Source organism: Medicago truncatula, chromosome 6 (assembly GCF_003473485.1).
Source record: "Medicago truncatula cultivar Jemalong A17 chromosome 6, MtrunA17r5.0-ANR, whole genome shotgun sequence".
NCBI lineage: Eukaryota > Viridiplantae > Streptophyta > Magnoliopsida > Fabales > Fabaceae > Medicago > Medicago truncatula.
In genome coordinates, this window is record NC_053047.1 from 37,413,160 (window position 1) to 37,438,371 (window position 25,212).

Consider the following 25,212-nt stretch of genomic DNA (forward strand, 5'->3'; position numbering starts at 1 on the left):
AGTGCTCTGGTCCTAAAGTAACTATTAATATTATATTTTTGTTAATCCAGAGTGCTCTGGTCCAAACTTAAATGTTAATATTTATTTATTTTTGTTTAACTTAATTACTCTCCAGAATATTCTGGTCCATGTTAAAATAATTTCACAATTTAGCTTAACTTCATTTTTCTCATTCTGCTTATATAATGTTCATATTTTTATTCAAAAACAACAAAAACATTCAAATATCAAAAATTCATAAAAAGAACTTTTCACAATAAACCTTGATCTTAAATCAAGTGACCGTCTTCTTATTTTATTTTTCTTAATCAAATTTCCAATCAATTCTAATTCAACTTCAAGTCAATTTTCTTCAATCTAAAAAACACAAATCAATTCTCATTTGCCACTTGGCTTTTTATTTCAAAATCTTTTTCAAAACTAATAAAAAACACTCAACCAATCAAACGTCAATTTCTACCCCGAACTACGAGGTTTTGATCCCTCACGGGTACGTAGGCAGAGGACCTTGTCCTTCCAAATCAATTAAAAAACATTTTCCTTTTTTTTCTCTTCAATTAAAGTCAATTTTCTTTTCCTTTTCAACTCATCATTCAATTCCATTTTCATCTTTTCAAAAGCAAGCAAGTTATAGCACAAGAAGTTAAATAAAATCAAGAGGTTCTCGTAGAGTACTACGAATATTTAGGGTGCTAACACCTTCCCTAAATATAACCAACCCCCGAACCCTAAATCTCTTCGAAATGGGTTGTTTGGAACTTTTTCCCCTAAAAAAAATTTGTTCAGTCGTGAGTAAAAAAGTGAGTCAAAGTCAATCAAGCGGCCTTGACATCCAAAAATGGCGCGACAGAAATGGCGACTTCACTGGGGATTCTTCTTAAGAGGGTTGAGCCTAACTTGGCTTTATTTAATTCTTTGTGCTATTGCTTGCTAAAAAAAAAAAATCAAAAAAAAGATGAAAATATGTGTATATATGTTTTTCCCTTTTTCTTTCTTTTTTCCTTAAATGTGAGTGGTGAGATAAGTCCTAACCCGGGCTTGAGGGAAATATAAGATAGGAGTGGCGGAATCATAGTGACATTCCGAGAGTATTCTCGTGTTTTGGAACATGTGATATGGCCACACTTAGCGGAGGAGCTTAAAGTGATATATGTCGGCGTGTGATGTCACGTTTAGACTTTATTACTTTTAAGTTTCCATTGAAGCTAAGGACCTTTAGTAACCCTTAACCCATCTTTGGCTTTTAGGACGTAGTGCGGTGGCTAACCAAGTGTTGTCTTGGAATTAGTCGACACGCGACGCTACACTCAAACGAGACTTTCCTACAAACGTTGTTGGACCGGGTGTTGTCCCGTCACCCAATGAAATTTGGAGGGGGTTGTAGACTTTGGGAACTTGGTAGAACCTGTGATACAAGTACAATTTAAACCATAGTCCTTACCAAATAGCATTGTACCCTTGACTCCAACTTTATGGACTCAACCTCACCATGTTTTCTAGCATAAACATACATACATGCATAATTTTTTTTTTTTTCCCATTCATTAAACATCGAAGGACTTATATAACCTTGTTGTAAACATCGTAGATATGGAGAATGCTGTAAGGAGAACTCACAGGTATAAATTCAAGAAACCAGATTTAAAGAGCTTAAGAAAGCTAGGGGGGATGGTGAAGAATCCAGAACACTTTCGAAACCGGTACGGATATCTGCTCAATATTCTTAGGACGGATGTAGATGAGGGGCTCATTAACACTTTAGTCCAGTTCTATGATCCACTCTATCATTGCTTTACATTCCCGGATTACCAGCTTGTTCCCACACTTGAAGAATATTCCCACTGGGTCGGTTTACCAGTACTCGACCAAGTACCCTTCCATGGTCTTGAACCCGGTCCTAAAATCCCAGCCATTGCAAATGCCCTTCACCTTGAGATAGCTGATATAAAGAACAAATTCATCACCAGAGCCGGTATCCAATGTCTACCTTACAACTTCCTCTACCAAAAAGCCACCATTTGTTTTGAAAGATCCGAGACCGATACTTTTGAGGCTATCCTTGCTTTGCTCATCTATGGTATTGTGCTCTTCCCGAATATTGACAAATTTGTCGACATGAATGCCATCCAAATCTTTCTAACCCAAAACCCGATTCCTACCTTGCTTGCCGACGCTTATGTTTCCATCCATGAGCGCACTGATAAAGAGCGTGGAACCATCATTTGTTGTGCACCTCTACTCCACATCTGGATCACCTCACACTTACCTCGCCCTAAGGTTAGACCAGAGTATCTCCCTTGGTCTAAGAAGCTCATGACCCTCACCCCTAACGACATAGTTTGGTTTAACCCAACTTGTAACCCTGAGTTTGTCATTGACAGTTGTGGGGATTTCAACAACGTACCTCTTCTTGGTACGCGTGGAGGAATTAGCTACAACCCGGTTCTAGCTAGACGACAGTTTGGATATTATATGGAAATGAAGCCCGTATACCTCATCCTAGATAGGGACTTCTTCCTCTACAAAGAGGACGATGCAAATCAAAAAGCACAATTCGAGAAAGCTTGGTGCTCCATTGTTAGGAAAGATAGAAATCTGTTAGGAAAGAGGTCGGTTATCGCCCATGAAGTTTATGTCCAATGGGTCATCGATCGGGCTAATAAATGGAAGATGCCTTACCCTCGCCAAAGGCTTGTAACCTCAACCATTTCAGATATACCTTTACCTTTACCTCCTGAGTCCTTGGAAGGATACCGAAAACAGTTGGACATTGAAAGGCGTGAGAGGTCCATGTGGGAAGTGAAGTACCGCAAAAAGAAACAAGAGTATGATACGGTAAAAAACCTACTGGATCAGCAGATTCAAGCCAATCGCAGGGAAAGGAATGAAAACTCTAAGCTGAAAGCCTCTATCCAAAAGAAGGAGGATTTTCTCGACAAGATTTGTCCTGGGAGAAAAAAGAGGCGCATGGATCTCTTTAATGGTCCACATTTAGATTCCGAGGAGTAATCTACTTCAGGGGCTCAAGAATTTCCCAAAATGTTCTTATCTTTTCTGTTTTCGCTTTCTTTTATGTACTTTGGAGTCTATCCCTTGGCTCAGTTTGTTGAAAGGGAATTATCTTGTCAATGTATCCTCTATCTTTTATAATGTTTACGAAATTACTTTTATAAGTCCTTCGATGAACAAAAATGTTTTTTGCATAACATCATGCATCATATTGCATTCATAAAAAGTGTCAAAACCAAGTCTCATACTCTCCTCATTTCTGTCTCAGAAAAAAGCAAAGTGGCCCGGCGTATTCAGTACAAACCTACCCGTGTTCACCGTACTCGAGCATACATCAAGAAGAAGATGGCAACTGATGAACAAGAGAACAGTGACCTTAGGGAGGAGGTTAGTAACCTCAAGGAAGGTATGGAGAAGATAACCGCAATGATGATTGACATGATGGCCGCACAGGCACAAGCCTCTCAAGCGCAAAATGCTCAGACCACTCAGGCACATGTTGAAGCTTCTCAGTCTGCTGGTTCTCCTGCAATCCAGCCAATTCCTACTACTTCTGCTGATGCTTCACAACCAATTCCTACTGGTTCCACCGCAGCTGTTGGTACTACACAACCTTTGGTGACTGACATGTACAATTCAGGCTTCCATCCCGTTGGACCTTCCGGTTTCTCTTTCCCTCCTCAGTACTGTATGCCGCCAGGCTACCCGTGGGGCATGCCTCTCGCAACTAATGAAGGTTTTCGTCATAATGCGCCGGAAATGCAGTTCCCTCTTGGCCAGCAACAAACACCGTTCTACCAGACCGGCCAGCCTTTTCCTCAGGCTACTATGACTTATGCCGGACCCCTCGTGCATGCTGCTCAGCAAGAGGAGGAACAAGTGTACCATTCCAATAGTGTGGCTGGTGATGATAGAGTGGGTAACTTAGAAGAAAAGTACGATGCGGTACATAAAGAGTTGAAGAGTATCCGGGGTAAGGAAGTGTTTAGCCATAATTTGAATGACCTCTGCTTGGTTGCGGATGTGGTTATACCTCCTAAATTTAAAGTGCCGACCTTTGAGAAGTACACGGGGAATACTTGCCCTGAAATTCACTTAATCATGTATGTTAGGAGGATGACGGCTCATAGGAAGAATGAACCTCTACTCATCTACTGTTTTCAGGACAGTTTGGCTGGTCCCGCACTCACATGGTATATGAATTTGAAGGGTATCACTACTTTTGAGGAATTGGCTAATGCCTTCATCCAGCAGTATAAATATAACTCTTATCTGGCCCCTAACCGGAAAGAGCTGCAAGCTATGACTCAGGGTGATAAGGAATCTTTCAAAGAGTATGCCCAGCGCTTCATTCAGAAATCTGCTCAAATTCGTCCGCCTTTGGAAGAAAGAGAAGTGGCTGATCTGTTCTATGAGACTCTGAGCCCTTTCTACTCAGAGAAGATGCTTCTTTGTGCTTCACAGAAGTTTACCGACATGGTAGACGCGGGTGTTCGTATCGAAGAATGGGTCCGTAAGGGACGGGGTAGTAAAGATGGTGCCTCTTCAGGTAGTTATTCAGGAAGTTTGACAAGCGGGTCATCCAATGGTAATAGGAAGTTCGGAAATGGGTACCCAAAGAAGAATCCTCAAGAGGTCGGCATGGTGGCTCATGGCGGATCCCAACCTGTATACCTCAACTACCCCTATGTTGCTAATATTCCATCACCCATCCCAGCTCCACAAAACCCAAACTATCAACCACAAAGGCCTCAAGCCCACCGTCCATATTATCCACCACTATATCAATCACAACCTTATCAGCCACAACCGTTTTACCAACAACCATACTATCCCCTTCCACCACAACAACAACAGCCTCGTCAGCCTCGTCCTCCACCACAACAACCACAGCCTCGTCAGCCTCGCCCTCCAAGAAATCAATTTCCTCCTATCCCTATGCTGTATGGAGACTTGTTACCCTCCCTGCTCGCTAGGGGTCTTGTTCAAGTTAAACCACGTCCCCCGGTGCCGAACCCTTTACCTCATTGGTATCGCCCAGACCTTACTTGTGAATTCCATCAAGGGGCACCAGGGCACGACATTGAGCACTGTTACCCTCTCAAAGACGCAGTCCAAAGATTGATTCACAACAAGGACTTATCCTTCAATGACCCTGACCCTGTTGCTCCAAACAACCCTCTACCACCTCATGGGCCGACCGTTAACATGATTGAGAATTATCAGGAAGATGATCTCGTCACCAACGCTCAAGATGTCAGAACCCCGATGGTTCCAATGCATGTGAAGATGTGTAACGTAGGTATGTTTAGCCACGATCATATCAATTGTGAGGTGTGTTCTGCGGATCCCCACGGGTGCATTCAAGTTCAAAATGATGTACAAGGGTTAATGGATCGAGGAGAGCTGGTTGTCACAAGAGAAGATAAAAGTATTTGTGTTGTAATTCCTGTGTTTAAGGATAGGGTGAAACCAATTGGTGTTGTTACTCCGATATTCAAAGACAACGCCAAGATGGTTGTCAATCCTCTAGCAATTTGTGTGCCAAAACCCGAGTTGTTCTTCTCGCAGAAGGCTATTCCATATAGCTACGAATCTGCAGGAATAGAGGATGGTAAAGGGGAACTTTTGAGTCCTTCAACTTCGGTAGATAACATTGCTGAGAGTAGTCAAATTCTGAGAAGTGGACGTATTCTTCCGGCCATTGTACGAGCAAAGAACAAAGCTCCGGTGATAGAGTCAGGCCCAATACCGGATCCTAGCAAGGGTAAAAGTGTGGGTCAACCCAGTGGAACCGATGATGATGAAATTTTGAAACTGATCAGGAAAAGTGATTATAAAATAGTGGACCAGTTGTTGCAGACTCCATCCAAGATTTCTATCATGTCGCTATTGACAAGCTCGGATGCTCACAGGGAAGCCTTGATGAAAGTGTTGAATCAGGCCTATGTAGACCATGATGTGACTTTGGGTCAATTTGGGAGCATTGTTGGAAATGTGACTGCATGCAACAACCTAAGTTTCAGTGATGAAGATCTCCCAGTGGAAGGGAAAAATCATAACATGGCCTTACATATCTCTGTTATGTGCAAAACAGATTCTCTGTCCAATGTCTTGATAGACACTGGTTCTTCCCTCAATGTAATGGCGAAGACAACCTTTGATAAATTGACGTATTCAGACGGATTTATTAGGCCCAGTTGCGTGTCGGTAAGGGCATTTGATGGATCCAGGAAGACGGTGTGGGGAGAAATAGATTTACATATCACTATTGGGCCCCAAGAGTTTAAAGTTACGTTCCAGATAATGGATATTCAAGCTTCCTACAGCTGTTTACTTGGTAGACCATGGATTCATGAAGCAGGGGCAGTAACATCCACTCTTCACCAAAAGCTAAAGTTTGCGAGTCATGGAAAGCTTGTTACAGTGAGTGGGGAATCAGCTCTTTTGGTTAGCCATTTGTCGTCCTTTTCCTTCATTGGTGGTGAAAGTCCGGATGGAACGTCATTCCAAGGGTTCTCGGTTGAAAGCGGTACTACAAAAGGTGAAACATGCATGGCCTCTCTAAGGGATGCTCAGAGAGTAATCCAAGAAGGAAAAGCGGAAGGCTGGGGGCAATTAGTACAGTTGCCCGAGAACAAGCGCAAAGAAGGTTTGGGTTTCTCTGGCAATAAGCAAGTGGTGTTCGACCCAACTAGGGGCACTTTTCACAGTGCCGGATTCATTAATACACCACCTGAGACTAATGCAATTTTGGAAGATCAATCAGAAGAGGTGGCACCTGACTTTGTGACTCCTGATGGAAATTGCTGCAACTGGATTGCTGTTGACATCCCTTCTGCGATACCTTTTTCTAAGTAATGTGTTTGTCTTTGTTTTTGTTTTTTAAGAAAACTCCTTTCATCCTACCCCAGACGAAAGTGAAATCTTGCAGGGTTTGTTTTTACTTTAAGTTGTTTTCAGTATTAATAAAAATTGTCGTTTCTATCACGACCGTTATTTTATTTTAGTGCTTTTTCTAAAAAATGGTAATACAAAAAATCAAAAACTTGTTTTTTTTTTCTTTAAAAAAAAAAAACAAAAAAAAAAAAAATCAATTTCAAAGGTCTGCATCCACTATTTTTGCTAAAAATCAATCATGAATCATATGCAGACTAAGCATAAGTGAGCCCGTTGAACGTAGTGACCCTATGCTTCCGCCCAACTGGGAGTTCCCTGTTTATGAGGCTTGGGTAGAGGAGGATGAAGAGATTCCTAATGAGCTCAGATGGATGTTAGAACAAGAAAGAAAAGCCATTCAGCCTCATAAGGAAGAAATAGAATCGATCAACCTGGGTACTGAGGAAGATAGGAAAGAGATTAAGATTGGAACGTCATTAGAGGCATCTGTCAAGAATAGGATAATTGAGCTTCTCAGAGAGTATGATGATATATTTGCGTGGTCCTACAAAGACATGCCGGGGTTAGACCCTGATGTTGTTGAACATCGTTTGCCTCTAAAGCCCGAGTGTCCTCCAGTCAAGCAGAAGTTAAGAAGATCTCATCCAGATATGGCTCTCAAGATCAAAGAGGAAGTGCGAAAGCAAATTGACGCAGGTTTCTTGATTACCTCTGAATATCCTCAATGGTTGGCCAACATAGTGCCCGTTCCGAAGAAAGATGGTAAGGTCAGAATGTGTGTTGACTATCGGGATTTGAACAAAGCTAGTCCGAAGGATGATTTCCCTTTACCTCACATTGATGTATTGGTTGATAGTACTGCTAGATGCAAGGTGTTCTCCTTCATGGATGGGTTTTCCGGGTATAACCAGATCAAGATGGCTCCGGAAGATAGAGAAAAGACGTCTTTCATCACGCCATGGGGCGCTTTCTGCTACTTAGTAATGCCATTTGGATTGATAAATGCTGGCGCCACTTACCAGAGAGGCATGACTAAAATATTCCATGATATGATACATAAAGAGATTGAAGTATATGTGGATGATATGATTGTCAAGTCAGGCACTGAAGAAGAACATGTTGAGTATTTGTTAAAGATGTTTCAACGGTTGAGAAAGTACAAACTCCGATTAAATCCTAACAAGTGTACCTTCAGTGTTAGATCTGGCAAGCTCTTGGGTTTCATTGTCAGTCAGAAAGGTATTGAAGTAGATCCCGACAAAGTCAAAGCTATCAGGGAAATGCCGGCTCCAAAGACAGAGAAACAAGTTAGAGGCTTTTTGGGAAGATTGAACTACATCTCCAGATTCATCTCCCATATGACTGCCACATGTGGGCCGATATTCAAGTTACTCCGTAAAGATCAGGGGATCGTTTGGACGGAAGATTGCCAGAAAGCTTTTGATAGCATCAAAAGGTATTTGTTAGAACCTCCGATTCTTGTCCCTCCAGTTGAAGGAAGGCCGTTGATCATGTACTTGACTGTGTTGGATGATTCTATGGGCTGCGTGCTTGGTCAACAAGACGAAACTGGAAAGAAAGAGCATGCCATTTACTACTTGAGTAAGAAGTTTACTGATTGTGAGTCCCGATATTCTATGCTTGAGAAAACTTGTTGCGCTTTGGCATGGGCCGCTAAGCGTCTCCGTCACTACATGGTTTACCACACTACTTGGTTGATATCCAAAATGGATCCGATCAAGTACCTTTTTGAGAAGCCGGCGTTAACAGGAAGAATTGCTCGTTGGCAGATGTTATTGTCTGAATATGATATTATGTATCGCACTCAGAAAGCCATCAAGGGTAGTGTTCTTGCTGACCATTTGGCTCATCAACCAATTGAAGACTATCAGCCTATCAAGTTTGATTTCCCAGATGAAGAGATCATGTATTTAAAGATGAAAGATTGTGATGAACCGTTGTTTGGTGAAGGTCCTGATCCAGACTCTAAGTGGGGTTTGATTTTTGATGGAGCCGTCAATGTCTTTGGTAATGGAATAGGGGCAGTTATCCTTACTCCTAAAGGTACTCACATCCCTTTCACTGCAAGACTCCAGTTTGATTGCACGAATAATATTGCAGAATATGAAGCTTGCATCATGGGCATTGAAGAAGCCATTGACTTGAGGATTAAAAATATTGAAATATATGGAGATTCAGCTCTTGTGATTAACCAGATCAAAGGAAAATGGGAAACTCACCATGCTGGAATGATACCTTACAGAGACTATGCCAGACGTTTATTGACCTTCTTCAACAAGGTAGAGTTGCACCACATTCCTCGGGATGAGAATCGAATGGCAGATGCCCTAGCAACTTTATCTTCAATGATCAAGGTGAATCGAGGCAACGACATGCCTCTAATCAGTGTCAAGTTCCTTGATAGGCCCGCTTATGTGTTTGTAGCCGAAGCAGTTTTTGATGATAAGCCGTGGTTTCATGATATTAAAGTATTTCTTCAAACTCAAGAGTACCCTCCTGGGGCATCCCGTAAAGATAAGAGAACTCTAAGAAGATTGTCTGGCAATTTCTTCCTGAGTGGAGACGTCTTGTACAAAAGAAACTTTGATTCAGTTTTGCTCAGATGTGTGGACCGACGTGAAGCAGATTTATTAATGCATGAGATACACGAAGGCTCGTTCGGGACTCATTCTAGTGGATATTCAACGGCTAGGAAGGCATTGAGAGCAGGCTACTACTGGATAACGATGCATGCTGACTGTCATCATTATGCCAAGAAGTGCCACAAGTGCCAAATTTATGCTGATAAGATTCATGTTCCACCGTCTATGCTCAATGTTATCTCTTCTCCATGGCCGTTCTCTATGTGGGGCATTGATATGATTGGTCGAATCGAACCAAAAGCTTCCAATGGACATCGTTTCATACTAGTGGCTATTGACTACTTCACCAAATGGGTCGAAGCGGCATCTTATGCCAATGTGACCAAACAAGTAGTAGTCCGATTTATCAAGAACAATATCATATGCCGTTATGGCATTCCCAACAAGATCATCACGGATAATGGCACAAATTTGAACAATAAAATGATGAAGGAATTATGTGATGGTTTCAAGATCGAGCATCATAACTCTTCTCCTTATAGACCTCAGATGAATGGTGCGGTCGAAGCTGCAAACAAGAATATTAAGAAGATCGTGCAGAAGATGGTGGTTACCTATAAAGACTGGCATGAGATGTTGCCCTACGCTTTGTATGGTTATCGTACTTCAGTACGTACTTCAACAGGGGCAACCCCTTTTTCTTTGGTATATGGGACGGAAGCGATACTTCCGGTAGAAGTTGAAATCCCGTCATTGAGGGTCTTGATGGAAGCTGAGCTGTCAGAGGCTGAATGGTGTCAAAATAGGTATGATCAGTTGAATTTGATTGAGGAAAAACGCATGGCTGCTTTATGTCATGGACAGCTATATCAGACAAGGATGAAACAAGCGTTCGATAAAAAGGTTCGACCCCGTGAATTTAAAGAAGGTGACCTGGTGGTCAAGAGTATCAAGTCTTTCCAACCAGACCCTAGGGGAAAGTGGACACCTAATTATGAAGGTCCCTATGTGGTGAAAAGAGCTTTTTCTGGTGGTGCTTTAATTCTTACAACTATGGATGGAGAGGAGTTACCTCGTCCTGTGAATTCTGATGCAGTCAAGAAATACTTTGTCTAGATATATATGTAAAAGAATAGCTCGGTAGGTCGAAAACCCGAAAGGGCGTCCTAAACAAAAAAAAAAGAGCGTCTCGATGGACTGAAAACCCGAAAAGGCGGTCCATGCAAAAGTTAGAGACATAAAAAAAAAGGGATTATCCTGATAGGTTGAAACCCACAAGGGCGATCTATGCAAAAGTTAAGGATTATGACAAAGTAACTGCATCAGATGAAACATCACTCACTTGGGGCACTTTAGCTGTCAGAAGTTCTCCGATATCAAAGCATCATAGGCAATGGAATTCAAAGTTGTTAGAGAAAGTAGCGGTTATTATGTTCAATGTACCTTCCCCATATTAATTACCATTGTCCACATTTTGTAATCTGTGGTGCCATGCTTTAGCTGGTTACCATTTCTTTTAAATCAACTCGAGCCTGTGCCCCTTTATTTGAAATTCATATTTATTCTATGTGCAAATTTTCTTCCATTTTTACTGTTAAAACTTGAAGTAAAAACTTTGAAAATTCTTTTAAAAATCTTTATGTTTTCTTTTGGAAAAGAACAAAATGATGACAAATATATTATCTTTAATTCATGTATCATAGAAGCATGTGTCAACATTCGATTCAAAAGCATGTAGATTCATTTGTATGGACATAGTCATTGCTAAAAAAGGAAAAAAAAAGAAGAAAAGAATACCAAAAGAAAAACAATGACTATTTGAAGCATAAGCTTGCAAAAGCACCTCAGTTTCAGTTCAGAAATGGCGACTTCGGCTAGTGTTTTGATTTTTGAGCTAAACTGTATCAGTGTTAAGATCGTTGGGCTTTATCCCACCAATGGTTTGTTTGAAGGGTTCTACCCCGACAATGTTTGGCTCATCTCTAGTAATGGTATTCCCGTTGAAGATTTATGGGTGTTTGTGCTGTGATGTTGAGCCACTTCTTTTTGGACCTGCCCAACCTTGTCTCAACAGTCTTAACACTATACTGTCATTCGAGTATCAGTCATATTCATTCATTCATGCATACATAGCATGTATATAAATGTCATTCATACATGGTTGCATTATTACCCAATGTCTTTTTTCTCTTGTATGTCATAAGAATATCATCCTCAATATGTATGTTTCAAAGTTTGCCACTAGTTAATTTCAAGGGGCAGGTCCCGCTAAATATTCGTCTTTACCTAATTCACGGTAATAGGCAGGATTTCTTTCTTTTACATATTCGTCTTTACCTAATTCACGGTAATAGGCAGGATTTCTTTCTTTTGCATATTCGTCTTTACCTAATTCACGGTCATAGGCATGATTTACTTTGTTGCATATTTGCCCTTACCTAATTCACGGTAATAGGCAGGATTTCTTTTTGTTGCATATTCGCCTTTACCTAATTCACGGTAATAGGCAGGATTTCTTTCTTTTGCATATTCGTCTTTACCTAATTCACGGTAATAGGCAGGATTTCTTTCTTTTGCATATTCGTCTTTACCTAATTCACGGTAATAGGCATGATTTACTTTCTTTTGCATGCTCGTCTTTACCTAATTCACGGTAATAGACATTACTTTCTTTTGCATGCCCGTCTTTACCTAATTCACGGTAATAGACATTACTTTCTTTTGCATGCCCGTCTTTACCTAATTCACGGTAATAGACATTACTTTCTTTTGCATGCTCGTCTTTACCTAATTCACGGTAATAGACATGATTTCTTTGCATATCCGTCTTTACCTAATTCACGGTATTAGACATGATTTCTTTGCATATCCGTCTTTACCTAATTCACGGTATTAGACATGATTTCTTTGCATATCCGTCTTTACCTAATTCACGGTAATAGGCATGATTTCTTTTGCGTATTCGTCTTTACCTAATTCACGGTAATAGGCATGATTATTTCCTCCAGGGTCGTCTTTACCATTTCTAAAGGTAATAGACATATGTTTATCTTTCTTGTGATGTCATCTTTATCAATTCTAGAGGTAATAGACACGTGTTTACTTTCTTGAAATGTCGTCTTTACCAATTTAAAGGTAATATGCAGTTTTTCTTTCTCCCCAGTGATACTTGTCATTCTGGTCCTCAGTCATTCTATTTTGTCGGTGTTGCATTCATAGTTTCATCGCATGCATTCATATCATTAGGCTCATGAGCGTTGCATTCTTAGCATTCCAACCGGTCAAAATTGGTGTACTTAATATTTAAGTCTCTTCGACCTGTTGATTTAAAGATTTCTTTTTAAATCTCCGTGGCGAAGAAACTTAAATAGGGGCATCTGTCATACCCCAAATTTTGACCACTTTTTCTATTTTTACCAAATTTTATTCGTATTTTTAAAAAAAACCAGAATTTTCGTTATTTCAGACGAAATTCCGACAGGGAGGTATTTTAAAATACCTCATATTTGGTTCCGAATCGGGCCCCCTTCTCTCAATTTCCATTTGTTATTTATTTAACTTTAAATTTGTTTTTCTAATCTTTTTTATTATTATTATTTTTTATTATTTTATCTCATTTCATTTTTTTCTCTTCTTCTATTTCCTGTTATTATTATATCCATAAAATTAAAAGTTTTGTCCGATAATATCCAAAAAAAACAGCTCACGCCAGCTTAATACATCATGTCCTGTCCCCTTGTTCCCAAGCCAAGGCAAACTTTGTCTGTCCTTTAACAAAACCGGTTGTCTCATTCCAGCTCTATATATACAACACACCAAACCAGCAAAAAACGGACTTGGCCCCACACACACAAGAAGAAGAAACGAGAAAATTCCAACCGTAACAAATGTTTCAACACAACAATAACTGCAAGCAATTTTCGAATCATCACATAAACACCAAAAATCACTAAACCGAATCGCTCTAGCCCAAAACCGAACCGGTTTTTTTTCACCACAATCCAGACGTGAATTTTTCATAAACAAATCTTAAACACAAAAAAAATTTCCAGAAACCAAAACCACAACATCAGAATCACGTACCCCCACCGGTTTCGAATCCAAACCGGATCTACCAAAAGGTAGTATTACTTTCTTCAGATCTAGGTCAAACCGTTGAGTTTTGAACATTTTTGAGTACAAAATCGGAAAGAGGGAGAGAAAAGAAAGGGAGAGGACCAAAAATAAAATAAAAAAGGACACGTTTTTTACTCCGGCGCGGTGGCGCCGCCGCGATGACTCGCCGGCCGCCGCGCCGGAAACTGAGTTTCACGGTGGTGTTCTTGGAACCCACCGGAAACTTCATGAGAAAAAGAAGAGAGAGAAGAGAGAATACGTGAGAGTGGGAGAAGAAGAGAGAGAGAAAGAAAGAAAAAATGAAGGAAAAAGGAAAGAATGGGTATTTATACCCCTCTTCTTCAACAGATCCAATCAAGGCCGTTGATCAAATCAACGGCCGAGATTTGTTCCCCAAGGCCCAATCCTCCTCATTTTATTTCCTGCACCCCCATTTACTGCTCATACACCCCCAGCATCTCATTTTTTTTTAATTTCCTTTTCATGCATTTTTTTAATTTTCTCTCTATTAATCCAGAGTGCTCTGGTCCCCCGCATTTTTAATTTCTTTTTCATGCATTTTTATTTTTCTCTCTATTAATCCAGAGTGCTCTGGTCCTAATTACCTGTTAATATTATATTCTTGTTCAATTTAGTTATTCTCCAGAACAATCTGGTCCTTGTTAATTAAATTAATCCAGAGTGCTCTGGTCCAAAATTAACTGTTAATATTATATTTTTTAATTATAATTATTCTCCAGAGTGCTCTGGTCATTGTTAATTAAATTAATCCAGAGTGCTCTGGTCCTAAAGTAACTATTAATATTATATTTTTGTTAATCCAGAGTGCTCTGGTCCAAACTTAAATGTTAATATTTATTTATTTTTGTTTAACTTAATTACTCTCCAGAATATTCTGGTCCATGTTAAAATAATTTCACAATTTAGCTTAACTTCATTTTTCTCATTCTGCTTATATAATGTTCATATTTTTATTCAAAAACAACAAAAACATTCAAATATCAAAAATTCATAAAAAGAACTTTTCACAATAAACCTTGATCTTAAATCAAGTGACCGTCTTCTTATTTTATTTTTCTTAATCAAATTTCCAATCAATTCTAATTCAACTTCAAGTCAATTTTCTTCAATCTAAAAAACACAAATCAATTCTCATTTGCCACTTGGCTTTTTATTTCAAAATCTTTTTCAAAACTAATAAAAAACACTCAACCAATCAAACGTCAATTTCTACCCCGAACTACGAGGTTTTGATCCCTCACGGGTACGTAGGCAGAGGACCTTGTCCTTCCAAATCAATTAAAAAACATTTTCCTTTTTTTTCTCTTCAATTAAAGTCAATTTTCTTTTCCTTTTCAACTCATCATTCAATTCCATTTTCATCTTTTCAAAAGCAAGCAAGTTATAGCACAAGAAGTTAAATAAAATCAAGAGGTTCTCGTAGAGTACTACGAATATTTAGGGTGCTAACACCTTCCCTAAATATAACCAACCCCCGAACCCTAAATCTCTTCGAAATGGGTTGTTTGGAACTTTTTCCCCTAAAAAAAATTTGTTCAGTCGTGAGTAAAAAAGTGAGTCAAAGTCAATCAAGCGGCCTTGACATCCAAAAATGGCGCGACAATACTGATTCAATGATGATGATTCTTCAAAGAATCACTGAGAATCCATGAAAAATAGCTTGAATTTGTGTAGTTTCTGTTTCTGGAAAAGGTTAGGTTTACGCCATTGATGAATGTTGAAGCTTTTTCTGTTTTGATTTGTAACTGACAAGAGAGAGTGTGACTCTGTGTTTATGAGTTGGCACTTGATGAATGGAAAAACGTGTGAAAATCAATGCCACTGTGTTGCTCTTATAGCTGACAAGTGTACTGTTTGGCCAATGGAGAACTGACACGTATCCTGGACTTGCTCACTTGGGCGCTGCTTGCTATTTTTATTTAAGGACCAATCTGCAAATTGTGAAAATGACAAGGACTGGACTGCAAAATTAAAAAAACTTGGAATGAAACAAATAAAAAAACAGTTTGGACAAAAATGCAATTTTGGGACCTCAATTGAGGGACCAAAATGCAATTAAAAATAAAATTTTGAATAAAAAACAAAATTTGACCAAACGTAAAGTGAAACAAAAAATAAAACTGACAAAACGGACTAAAACGAACCAATGGCTTAAATGAGGTACTTCAAAGTAACCTCCCCATGCCAAAATTTTATGTGAAATGACCAAAATGCCCCTAGGGCTAAAAAAAAATGACCTAAACAGACTCAAATTGACTCTGACACTGACTCAGATGCAAGTTTGAAATGAATTTAAACAGGGTTTACTGATGAAATGTTAAAAATGAATTTGAAAAGACTCAGAGACAGTCACAAGGATGAAAATGGGTCCCACTGCAGGAAATGACCAAAATACCCTTCTGCATGACTTTTTGCAAATTTTGAAATAAACTGTAGAAAAAGCAATGTAATGATTCAGAGACACTTTTGAATGACTTACAAGACAAGTAAAGACATTTTGAAAGGTTTTATGCAAGAAAAACATAGGTAAAATTGTGATTGAAAATACTGCGAGGTGGAGACAATTCGAACTGTGCAGTTGAAATTTGTTAATTGACAAAGTTTGAAATGAAGTTGGGCCCAGTATTTTTAGGTCCAAAAACAGGGTATAACATTGACCAAAACCGTAGATAGTTTGGTTTGTAAGCTAAGTTGTACTATAGATAATTAGACTAGTTTATAAGTTCAAAGTATGATGAATATATAACCTATGAACAAGTAACTTGACTAAAATAATGTTTAAATCGATTTTTCATCCTGGAAGACGAAAGGTCACACATTGTTGAGCATAACCGTAGATAGCTTGGTTTGTGATTAAGTCTTGCTATTGTTAATTAGACTAGTGTATAAGTCAAAGTAGGATGAATATATAACCAATTAACAAGTAACTTGACTAAAATATTGTTTAAATCAAATTTTCATCCTAGAAGACGAAAGGTCACACCTTATTGATCAAAACCGTAGATAGCTTGGTTTGTAAGTTAACTCTTACTATAGATAATTAGACTAGTGTATAAGTCAAAGTAGGATGAATATATAACCAATGAACAAGTAACTTGACTAAAATAATGTTTAAATCGGGTTTTCATCCTAGAAGACAAAAGGTCACACCTTATTAACCACAACCGTAGATAGCTTGGTTTGTAACCTAAATCTTACTATAGTTAATCAGAATAATGCATATGCAAAAAGTAATTTAATACTAAGATATTTGTACTAAGATATGTGTACATGAACCAATATATATTAAATTACTTTAGGTTAAAACTAATATTTGAATCATAACGGTATATGTGTTGACAGTTACTTATAGCCCTTGACTAAAAGATCCTCAAAAATATTTTGTGCATCATTTACTCTTCCACCTTTACACAATCCATCAATAAGAATGGTGTATGTGTACATATTTGGTTGAATTCCCAGGTCTTTCAATTTTGTTAATAATGTGATTGCCTTGTCAACCTGATAGTTTTTGCATAAAGCATCCAATATAGAACTCTAAGTAATTATATCAGGTGGCTGACCTCTATCATGCATCTCATCAACTAGCTTCAAAGCATAAGAGATTTTTCCAGATTTACACAAACCATCGATAAGGGAATTGTAAGTTACCACATCAGGAATTAATTTTCTACAATGCATTTCTTCAAAGAGATTTATGGCTTCATCGACCTTTTTAATCTTACAAAACCCATTAATCAAGATATTGTAACTTTGAATAGCAGGATTCACTCCCTCCTTACCAATTTTCCATCAACTCGTCGGAGCAATTCAAGGGCTGCTTTTGTTTCACCAACTTTACACAAGCCATTAATCAAGGTTCCATAACCAACTTTGTCCAAATGAAATCCCATCGCAATAACCTTATCATGAAAGTGCAATGCTTGATGGATGTCACCTTTGAGACAAAGACCCTTGATGAGTGTAGTGAAGGTTATGGTATCTGGCTCGTAACCGTTTTTGAGAATCTTTGCCAAAACAGAAAAAGCAAAAGGGGTGTGACCCAATTGACAGAAAGAATTGATGAGGATGCTGCAATTGACTAAGTCAAGTTTGATTCCCACAAATTCCATTTTTTGAGAAAGGGAAACAACGTTGTGGTAATGTTTGGATTTGACGAGGGAACTTAAAATCTTACCAAATTTGATGTCAGGTGGAGTGGGATTCTTATGGAGCAAGTGATTGAACATGGAAACAGCATTATCAACATCATTGGTTGAAGTTGAAGAAGAGGATAAGGAAAAAGAAGGAATGAAATAGAAATGAGTGTTGTTTAGAAATTGAAAAGGATTAAAATTTTTGGGAAGAAAAAGAGAAACAGGAACAACACAGTACCTCAAAAACATTTTGTTGAATAATGAAACATTATTGTGACGTTGAATTTATGAAGAAGAAGGAAACATTGCTTGTTCTTCATCTGCTAAGTTTTAGGATGTCTTGATCTCAGTTTGTGGTCATTCTAAAAAATACTTTAAATAGTAAGAAAACATATTTATAGCAATAATGATTCCAAATCCATGGTTTTAACATAAAGTAATTTAATATATATTGGTTCATGTACACATATCTTAGTATAAAATTTAATATATATTGGTTCATGTTGTTGGAACAAAATGTGTTTCACAATGAACCTTAATGAGTTTTGATGATAACAAGGTATTAAAAATTGTCAATTGGTTATTACTAATAATTGTTTAAGTATACAGGACCAAATGCTAGTCAAGTAATTTCAATAGGTCTTGGAAGAACAATGGAAAGCAAAGGAATTCGTAGCATCTGAAGAAAACTGCGTCTGAAGCTTAAAGTGCTTCTGAAGCTGAAGTGCATCTGAAGTGATGACGTCATCAGAAGCAGAAGCTCATCAGAAGCAAGGTTTTCATCAGAAGCGATATCATCACCAGAAGCTACATTTAATCCGTAAATTCAAACTGAAGATCCAAGGTAGCTGTTGCTCATTTCAACCTTATCTAAGAAGAACGAAGAATTGAAAGGGAGGTATCAACGGTCATTTGGATAGCACTGAGTATTTGTCCTTCGTTAACAGAGTTGACAAAGTACAAGTGTACAACCACTACCTCCACTACTCTGTTTTGTCCACGCTACAAGACAAGACAACAGCTATGCCTGCAGAATTTGTGCCTTCAAGATGGGAATGAATTTGAAGCTAATTCCTCAAAGGACTACACCCAAATCAGGCAAAGGATTACTGGTGAATGATCAAAGGATTTGAAACGACTCTTTAGACGTGCTAATCATCTCAACGTCTCTTTCACACCTCTATATAAAGGAGTGAAGACTTGAAGTTTGTAGATAGAGATACACAAGTTAAAAAGCACCAAAACTCTGCCAATTTGATTCTACAAAGCACACTGAATTTCTGCACTGATTTGATACATCTTAGAAATTCAAAAGTCTAGAGTCTTTAACGTATTGTATTGTGAACACCACTGATTGTATATCAAGTGTTCAAGTCAAACTTATTTCATTGTATTTTTGTTTGATCAGAAGCCTCTTGCCTGCGTGCTTGAGCATTAGAAGACTCTTGCTTAGTGCTTGAGCATTGGAAGACTCTTGCGTGTGTGTTTGAGCATTTTTGAGAAGTTTCATACTTAGAGAGTATTGAACATTTTGTAATCTTTGTGATTATAGTGAAATCTCCTTGGAAGTGCAAGGGGGACTGGACTACTTCCGATTTGTGGAAGGAACCAAGATAACTACTTGTGTCTTGCTTTTCTTTTCTCTGCTTTGATCTTTTCCGCTGCATATCTGATTCTGATCATTTCATCAGAAGCACTCACAAACTGCTTCTGAAGTTTTATCAGAAGAAGAATTTTTAGAGAGAAGAAGAAAACACAATTCAACCCCCCCTTCTTGTGTTTTTCTCACCTTCACATGTACACATATCTTAGTATAAAATTTAATATATATTGGTTCATGTACACTAAGCTTGGAAGACGAAATGTCACACCTTGTTGACCAAAACCATAGATAGCTTGGTTTGTAAGCTAAGTCGTACTATAGATAATTAGACTAGTGTATAAGTCAAAGTATGATGAATATATAACCAATGAACAAGTAACTTGAGTAAAATAAGTTTTAAATCGAGTTTTCAGCATGGAAGACGAAAGGTCACACCTTGTTGACCATAACCGTAGATAGCTTGGGTTGTAAACTAAGTCTTACTATAGTTAATTAGAATAATGTATATGTAAAAAGTAGGATGAATATTTTTAGAGAGAGAAATGAGCTCATTTTGTTGAGAAATCACAAGTTTGTAATGAATTGTTCTCTTTCAATTCTTTCTTGCAAGGCTTCCATGATAATGAGTAGTTGAATCTCCTTTGTTAAGATTAGAGGTACTTGATCTTAGCTTAACATGTAATCTTCTATGAATTTATGAAGAAGAAGGAAACATTGGTAGTTCTTCATCTGCTAGTTTTAGGATGTCTTGATCTCAGTTTGTGGTCTCTTTTTGTCGGATGGATTCGCGGGAAACAATAATTGCGGGGCAAAATTTGACACATGACAACTTCCTTTTAAAATAAAATTAAAGTAAATTTCGCTTTCTTTTTTCCCCTATTCTTTTTTTTTTTTTTAAGAATTCCCCTATGGTGATTTCATAGTAAGATGGTACAATATGGTGATTTCATAACCAAGATGGTACATACTCCAAATAAAAAAAGATAACTATGTTTTCATTTTATAAGATAAAGAATTAAATTGGGAAAAAAGAAGAAGATAAAGGACGAAAGTGTTACCTAAAATTAATTTAAAGGACGAAATGTGTAATTTTTATAGCCCAGTAGTACTATTAAGTACTCCCCTGGTTTCCACTTTTTTTTTCCTTTCTATTGTCTTGTTTTAGGTCTATTAGAATCGGGTCCTCTTGCTTTTGGTGTTAAGTGAGTGTTTTTTTGGGAGGATGGTTTAAGGTCTGTAGTGATTTTCACCTTTGGATGTATCGCATATATATGACACCTTGTATTTATTTTTTAAAAAATTTAAATAAAACATTGTTCTTTAAAAAAAAACACTTTTATTTTATTACGAGCCTATTTTCACTTATAGAGCCCAACCTCCATATTCGTATGAACGCCCTGAATGATCTTATAAGGATCTCTTTGGTTCACGTTATAGGAAGACAAGATGTGATAAAACTATCATATCCTAATTGCTATTTGGTGCACCAATAAAAGATGATAACTTAAACTCATTTCTAATTGTATCATACTCATCATTTGCTATCTTTATCCTTAGTTTTTTTGGATTAACAACCTGATAGCATAAACTATAAATTATCAAACGTGTGTATCCTATTTCTATATTCTCACAATACCTTCTTCGACTGCCGTTGCATCTACCTTTCTTTATGTTTTTTTCTTTTTCCTCTAAAAAAATGTTTTGTTCTTTTTTTCATTTTTTTTTCTGATTTTCTTCCCAATCGATTTCAACTCCAACGAAATTTTGCTGCTTTTTTTCAACATGATAGCAAGCTCTACTACACCTTTCAAAACCTTTTTTTTATTCTTTTATTTTAAACAAAACATTTCTTTTCTTCTGTTTTTTTTTTTAATTGTTTAATCTATTTTGAGAAATTCTTGTGTAGGAACGAAATGGTCCTTGTCTTGTCTTTGTCAATGTCTTTTGTATATTATTTAGTGGTTAATGACATAATGCCTTTTGGATCTTTTTTTTTTTTTTTTTAAGAAATCAAAATGATATATAAAACCAAATGACTATCCTCCCGGCACAAGGTGTACCTGAGAAGAAAGCCAAAAATTACAAGAGTATTTTAACAACAAAAACAACAATTAGCCACAACCCACACATAAGAATGGGTTTTGGCACCAATGATGAAAACTATCCTGAAAAACTAAAGCATGAGCTTTGAACCACCAAATGCCTTTTGAATCTTATTTGGTACGTTAATGATTTAAAATGCAAAACAACTAATAGAGTCAGGAAAACATTTGACAAAGACAGAGACCATTTTGAGTTATTAATAAAGTTAGGGACCAATTTGAGAATTTGATACAAAGACAGGAACCAATTTAATAGTTTCCTCATTTTCTAATTATAAAACTTAATATCTACCAAAAATATAATCTTACCCCTTCTTAATTTTTTGATACGTCATTAAAATCATATCTTATAATTGAATATTTTTCAGCTTATTTATACACAAAAGGTAATGATTCCTCCGTTGTTTCTCTTTATAACCAATTGAATTTCTGTGTTGTTTAATAATTCATTGATATATAGGTAATTATTATTTTTTGCATGGGATTAAACCTGTATGTCATTATGTTGTATATTTTATATTGTATGCAAGTTGCTTGTTTATTTGCTTTGGAATTTAAGAAGGGATAAACCTGCTTTGGGGATGCTTTTTAAGAAGGGGTTAGAGCATATATGTCTATTTCAATTAGTTGAAAGGGAAAACATTTGATTGTAGCTGTTAGACATCTCTTATTTATAGAATTGAGTAAAATCCAACTTAAACATTAAAATATTATCAAGACTTATTAGGTCATCCACAACAAGCCGCTCATGTCACGCCCCAGATGTCGGGTCTTGGGCGTGGGTGTGTTAAGAGTTGGGCGAGTTATGAACTGATAAATTGTCTATATGTGGTAGGCATCACCTTATAAGCTATATTATGTAGGATTGAGTTAGCTTAACCGGAGGCTCGACTCTGAGGTAAAAATAGGCCCTAATAAAATAAAAAAATATAATTTTTTTATAACAACAATTATCGATTTAAATTGAAAATAAGATCCGTAAAAATTAAAAAAAAAAAAAGTCACTATTGTAACTAACACAGAAAAGATCAATATTCTAATCAATAATATAAAAATACAACTTCAAGCGAATATCTTTATCAATTTTCTAGGTTGTTATTATTATCCTTAATTTGTACAAAAGCAAAAATAAAAGGTTTATAATGTTTTTTTGGAGAGAATATTAATAATGTTTGTTCTTTCAAAGAAAAAAAATTATACAGTGTTTTTATTTGTAAAGATATAGCCAAATATGTTAAGGAGAATTTGGTTGAATTGGAGAGAGGATAGACGAGCCTCAAATCTATAATAAATTATGTCCAAAACAAAAAGTACTCTCATATTAAAAAAATAATTAAAGAAAAACATGAGTTAATTAAAGAATGAAAAAGGAAAAGAAAAATTGAGTTCCAAGGGTTGAGAACCCACAACCCTAAACACTTCCAACACACACATATCCGCTAAGCCACTTCAGAATGTTTGATACATTTAGCACACCATTTATATATATTATTTATTTAATGCACTATATACAAAAATAAAAGTATTTGGGCCCCCAAAATTTGGAGGCCCAACTCATTAGAGCTGTTTGCACCCCTAAAGGCCGGCCCTGACTTTAACCAAACCTTTAAGAGTAAAAATTGGCTACTTTGGAGATCCCTTTAACACAATTTGATTCTAGGTACTATTATTGTACGATTGTAATACTTGGAGAATAGAAGTGCAATTAAGCGCAAATTTCATGGTTGAAATAGAAAATCGTGTAATTTTAGGCGTTTTAGGATGCAATATTGATTGTGGAAAGGTGAAGGATGGTAATTTGTTGGTTAAAAATTTGTGACATAACAAAATTTATTCACAACATCCAGGATGGAGATAGAAGCTGATTACATTGGACTTCTATTAGTCGCATCAGCAGGCTATGATCCTCGTGTGGCTCCTAATATCTTAGAGAAAGTCATTGATCGTGATTCTATGCTTACAGATTATCGCACTACTCAGCATCAACCTCGCTCGCTCGAGCCGAGACAAAATATAGAGCCATATCGCTTACTCATTCTAAGGAAATAAAAAGAGCTGAATCGCTTGCTCAAGCTCAGGTAATGGATGAAGCGCTTACTATATATAAGAATGTAAGATCTTGACATGGGGTTGAAGGTTTTCTTTAGGACTACAATAATTGTTTTGTGAAAGTATACTGAAGAATTTAATTCTCAAAGTATACTGAAGAATCACTTCATTTTTTATTTTTTTTTAAAACATGTGTTCAATTTAACTTGCAAAAATGTTTTCTACAATGTCAGTAAGTGGAATATCTATCTAACTATAACAGTAATATGATTTCAGAAACAGTGGCTAGTAACAACATGTATATATTTTCAACTGATATTGTTGATATTGGCTTCAAATTTGTGGTCTGGAAGAACAGAGAAATCGTGACACGATTTTGGCATCGTGACACGATTTCGAGGTGCCGTGAGCTAGTTTGCAGGACGCCAAATCGTGGCACGATTTTGGGAAATCGTGACACGATTCAGAAACTTGCTCGTTAAGTATCCTTGATAAGGACTGGTCAATCCTTGGGTCAGACTCAAATCGTGACACGATCTTGGGAAATCGTGGCACAATTGCTTCAGAGGAAGACTAGTATATATTGTGTTCTTGTGCTTTTTTGAGATAGAGCTTGGAAGAGCTTAGAGAGAGAACTTGGATAACAAAGGAGGGAACCAAAGGGTTGAGTGTCTTTGTTGAGAGTGTCTCTTGGGTTGGGAAAAACATTGTAATCACCTTGGGTAGTGAGGAGTTCATTAGCTGGAAGGATCTAAAGCTTCCTCTAGTGTCTTCTCTTTAGGGTTCATATTCTGAGAGTGGGGAAATACATATGGGTAGAATCTAGGGCATGTTCTTGTGTATAGCTTGAAGGCTATTGTTTCTTGTAACCCTTTGTAACACTTTCTCATATTGGATTGGAGAGCTGCTCTCTCCCCCAAATTAGGCCATATTGGCTGAACTGGGTCAACAATCTTCTTGGTGTTTTGTTCTTCCTTTTCTTGCTTATCTTGTTTGCTTTGTTATCTCTTTGTGTGGTTTTTCTCTACACTAGTCTAGGGCTGTTTTTGTTGTTGTTAGCTTGGAGACCATTTGGCTCATAGATTATCACTACCTCTTGCTCCACACATCTTTGTTTTCATTGGTGTGAGTTTCAACCGGATTCACAACAGATATTTAAAACCTGAAGAAGCAAAAAGAGTAAGATAATAACCAGAGCATAAAAAAATCAGATATCATAAAAGGACCAAAAGCAAGTGCAGGCTTCAGGAGTCAGGAATATATACTGTCTGAGTAGTTAAACCTTGGATCCAAATAATACATATGTAGCAAAACCAAAAGCATCTATAGTTCTTGAACAACAAAAAACTTCTCAGAGAAGATGAAATTGCCGAAGTGTTGCTTAAATCAAAACAAACTCAATGACATGTCAATGCCCTCAACATATAAACTTATATAAATCAGTCAGAAGATTAAACACCAACTTCGCCAGTCAAAATATAATATAGAGAAATCAAAATGGAAGATATACGAGAAGTATATAGTTTTTGGTTAACATACTTAAAAAAGGCAATAGAAAAAAATTCTTTCCACTAGCAGAGGCAAGTACATAAAATGAAATGATGCTATCAAGTTGAAATATAAATATAATATAAAAAAGTTTATATAGCAAACAATTTGACCTAGTTTCAATC

At 37.1% G+C, this 25,212-nt stretch overlaps 1 protein-coding gene and 1 pseudogene across 1 annotated transcript; one reads left to right on the forward strand and one right to left on the reverse strand.

Moving 5' to 3' along the window:
- Window positions 1–3,210: 3,210 nt before the first annotated feature.
- LOC112420047 (uncharacterized) lies at window positions 3,211–11,541 on the forward strand. The gene is made up of 5 exons (XM_039827110.1): window positions 3,211–6,866; window positions 7,163–9,038; window positions 9,126–10,017; window positions 10,183–10,465; window positions 11,421–11,541. Exons 1-5 carry the CDS (start codon window positions 3,211–3,213, stop codon window positions 11,539–11,541), a joined length of 6,828 nt encoding a protein of 2,275 aa, XP_039683044.1.
- Window positions 11,542–16,991: 5,450 nt separating this feature from the next.
- On the reverse strand, window positions 16,992–18,034 carry LOC25496759 (putative pentatricopeptide repeat-containing protein At1g12700, mitochondrial; annotated as a pseudogene).
- Window positions 18,035–25,212: the final 7,178 nt, after the last annotated feature.

Excerpts from the sequence above, each read along its gene's own strand:
- LOC112420047 (XM_039827110.1), top strand. The coding sequence starts at position 3,211 with ATGCATCATATTGCATTCATAAAAAGTGTCAAAACCAAGTCTCATACT. Across the intron at positions 9,039-9,125 it reads ATAATATTGCAGAATATGAA|ATCAAAGGAAAATGGGAAAC; the intron begins GCTTGCATCATG and ends GTGATTAACCAG. Across the intron at positions 10,466-11,420 it reads CTGGTGGTCAAGAGTATCAA|TGTTAAGATCGTTGGGCTTT; the intron begins GTCTTTCCAACC and ends AAACTGTATCAG.